Source organism: Hermetia illucens, chromosome 1 (genome assembly GCF_905115235.1).
Source record: "Hermetia illucens chromosome 1, iHerIll2.2.curated.20191125, whole genome shotgun sequence".
Taxonomy (NCBI): Eukaryota; Metazoa; Arthropoda; class Insecta; order Diptera; family Stratiomyidae; genus Hermetia; species Hermetia illucens.
The window spans coordinates 172,436,915-172,440,213 of record NC_051849.1 but is presented as its reverse complement, the minus strand read 5'-3'; the positions used below and the strand labels follow the sequence as shown (position 1 = coordinate 172,440,213).

Below are 3,299 nucleotides of genomic sequence, written 5' to 3'. Positions count from 1 at the left end.
TTAAGTCCAATAGAATGCCGGCGTTCTCAATCTGCGACCGCAATTATGTGTCGCAACAAGCACTCCATTGGCTCTAATGAATCACCATCAGCAGATTTTCTGCTGTTTATGTTAATTTCGTGTTGACCGGTTGAATCACGCCGGAATACCGGCTCCGCGAATCACCAAAAAGTGCAAATTATTTGCAAGCCTGGGTGATTTTGGTCGCATCGGGCCATGCGTGAAATTGAATTCGAGGTTTTCATAAAAAATATCTAAATTTTATTACAAAAATCTTACAAAAAATATTCGAGCACTTTATCAGACAAATCACATCTTAGCCTAATTAGGGAAGTAGAAAAATTTCTAAAAAACTATTGGAACATTGCATATAAAAGTGATGGGGAAAAATTCGTCATTTTCGCTTTTAAGGAAGTTTGTCGATTTTCGTAGAAAGTGTAAAACTAAGCGCTAAAGCCAAAATCATAGGGAAAAGTCGATTCCTCTCTCTTCGTCGTCAGTCTTGTCCCCTGTGAGCAGTCGCACGTACATGAATGAGAATTGCCTGCATTCCAAACTTTTTACGGTCTAAATTTTTGCATCTACTCCTACTGAAAATGGAATTGAACACAGTGCGACGGCCAAAGGGCCCATTGCATGGTTCGGGACTCACAGAGCCGCCTTCTGATCGTGTTGGAAATTCTCTATGGACTGGATCGACCGCGATGTCGCCCCGGTTATCGTCGATGAGGCGTCCATAAATTGATACGTCCGCTCGTGCTTACAGAAGAATGGATAGCAAATAATGCCATAATACGCACCGAACCCGAGGATTATGACGGTGGTAATGATCATGATGAGTCCCCAAGCGGAGAATCCACTGGACTTCGAGGTTCGCGGCGCTGCGCCTTTCTGTTTCGCGGCTTCCGGATACGGCTCGGCACCATCGTAGGACGAACCTGAATATCTTCTCGCGTTATATGACGAGGAGCGACCTGAATTACCACCACCAAAACTGCTCCCGCTACGACCATAAACTCCGCATTCCGAGACGTGAATATCTACAAGAAAACAAGGCATTCATCGTCCGTTCGTTCCAAAAAATGCACAATTCACTCACAAATAAATAATAAACAGAATGCGAGCACCACACGCGACATTTCTCACAGAAAACAATTGGTAAATAAATCACTGGCAAGATGAAAACAAGAAATTACGAAGAATAACTCGCGTCCCCTCTACTCGTCGCACATTCGCTTTTGTTCGGAATTTGGAATGTTGTTTGCTCGTTTGATGTCGCATGTCAATAGGAGTGAAGTTGGATGAAGTTCACCAGCAGATAGGAAATGACGAATGGTGTCGGTTGGTCGGAAATGTATAGCTAATCAGAAATCATTAACAAAAAGTGTTAAAAAATGTTTTGATATCTGACCCGGAAATCATGTATTCTCATCCTCAAACCTGTACCGCATGGGATATCAAAACTAAATTAGAAAATTAATGATCGTTAAATTTGATACCGCGGAAACACCTTCACAATACCATTAAAAAGATGAAACTTTAAGTTTACATGATTTATCACGGACGCAATAAAAGTAAAACGATTGGAACAGTGTCAGAGAGTTTATCTAAAGTGTTTTACCCAGGGGTGGTACTCCGGAGAAACTAATAGCTATTATAGAGCGACATATGCATGTCCTCCACTCACTACTTTGTGGATTATAATGCAACTATACAACTTCTTTCGTAATGTTATTTTCTTTTTCCGAATTGCCACAATCTCGGCAGATGGCGAATTTTACCTAATACTAGTATTAAGTCCCAAGCATTTGGGCTTGGACGATCTTATCTACTTAACATATAAAAAAGCTAGCAAGTGATAGGCTAGTGGGAGAATCCGTTGAGAACTTCCCGCAATATCGAACACGTATGCAGAATGGTTTATTTCTGCATGGTTTGAAGAAGGGTGTGTGAGAGTCCTAGGACATCTAGAGGAGCCGTAAGGGATTTAGGTGCAATACATGTAGCTAACAATATTAATAATCGAGGCGCCAAATTTCTTTGATTTCCCGAGCCAATGGCTCATAGTTCACTTTGTTCTTCACGTATTTCATTCAATGTTGCTAATGTTGGGAGTAGTAACATCAATAATATACACAGAACGACCAGTCTTGTCAAGTAACGCAACATCAAGCTAGTTGTGTGCTATGTGGCCATCCCGAATCGCACACATAGATCCCTCCGGCTTAGTAAAGAGCTCCCCAGCACACAACCATCCGTTCAGAGGCTTTCATTCCTCGATCTGCTCTTGGTCTAACCTTACCCCACTCAGAGGGACTCGCCTGCTCTTTCCTGCAAAAATAAGCGCGTAGCGAGTCGGTTTGGCGGTGATGCTGTGCCGCCAGGTTAACTACGTCCTTGTCTCTGATGTCGTGAGCTAGGTTCATCCGCTCCACAGCAGAATTTGGGTGATGTATTGGGAATTCGGACATAGTAGTCTTTATCCGCCGCTTGGCGTTATCCAGATCAGTTTTCATACATGGCAATGTTCCGAATGCATACGCCAGTGAAGAGATAGGGAATACGGTCAGTGCGCTTATCTTATTCTTCCCGGAGAGATGCGATTTCAGTATAAGCTTCATACATCACAAGAATTCAGATAGCAGAGAGTCCTTTTGATCACCAACTCGAGCATGGGTTCCTTGCAGAATTAATAGGTGTGTGTGTGTGTTTGAGGTGGGGGAGGGGCAAAGCCTCTGAGCACACAGCCTTTAATGGTCCATTGTACTCGATTTCCCCATCTGACGGAAAATCCTGGATTCGTTTATGTACCGTAGGATTTCCGTTAGGGGTTTCCGCTGCAGTTGGAGCACATCATTACTAAAAATCTGATGTCTGATCTGTTCATAGGCACTCGCATAGAAAATGTTCCGTGGATTATTCCTTGGTACTTGCCCTGTCATAGCTTGAATGTAGAGGTCACCAATGCTATGTCTGGCATGTGGCTCGTGATGCCCTTGTTGATACTTTCAGATGAACGCACGGTCAAGGTGATATGCCATCCTTCCGTGACTGCGCCAGGAACTTTATTAGTTTGGCATCAATGCTATAAAGATGTAGGACATGGATTAGCCGAGTGTGGGATTAGCCTTGGCGTAATTGATATTGCAACTAACGAGATTTCTTTGATGATAATGAGTTGCTTTTTGCAACCCCTTGACACAACTTAGCCCTCTTGGGTATCATCCGCAAAATCCGTGCCCGGCGCAGTAACATCGCCCGTGTCTTCGGCGGGTAACCACTAAATTCCACCTCAATAC

At 43.4% G+C, this 3,299-nt stretch overlaps 1 protein-coding gene across 1 annotated transcript; it reads right to left on the bottom strand.

Moving 5' to 3' along the window:
• Positions 1 to 237: 237 nt before the first annotated feature.
• Positions 238 to 1,260, bottom strand: LOC119655730. Its single transcript, XM_038061775.1, has 2 exons — positions 1,100 to 1,260; positions 238 to 1,040 (listed from the first exon to the last, which is right to left on the bottom strand). The coding sequence occupies exons 1-2, from the start codon at positions 1,137 to 1,139 to the stop codon at positions 649 to 651; spliced, it is 432 nt and encodes a 143-aa protein (XP_037917703.1). The 5' UTR covers positions 1,140 to 1,260; the 3' UTR covers positions 238 to 648.
• Positions 1,261 to 3,299: the final 2,039 nt, after the last annotated feature.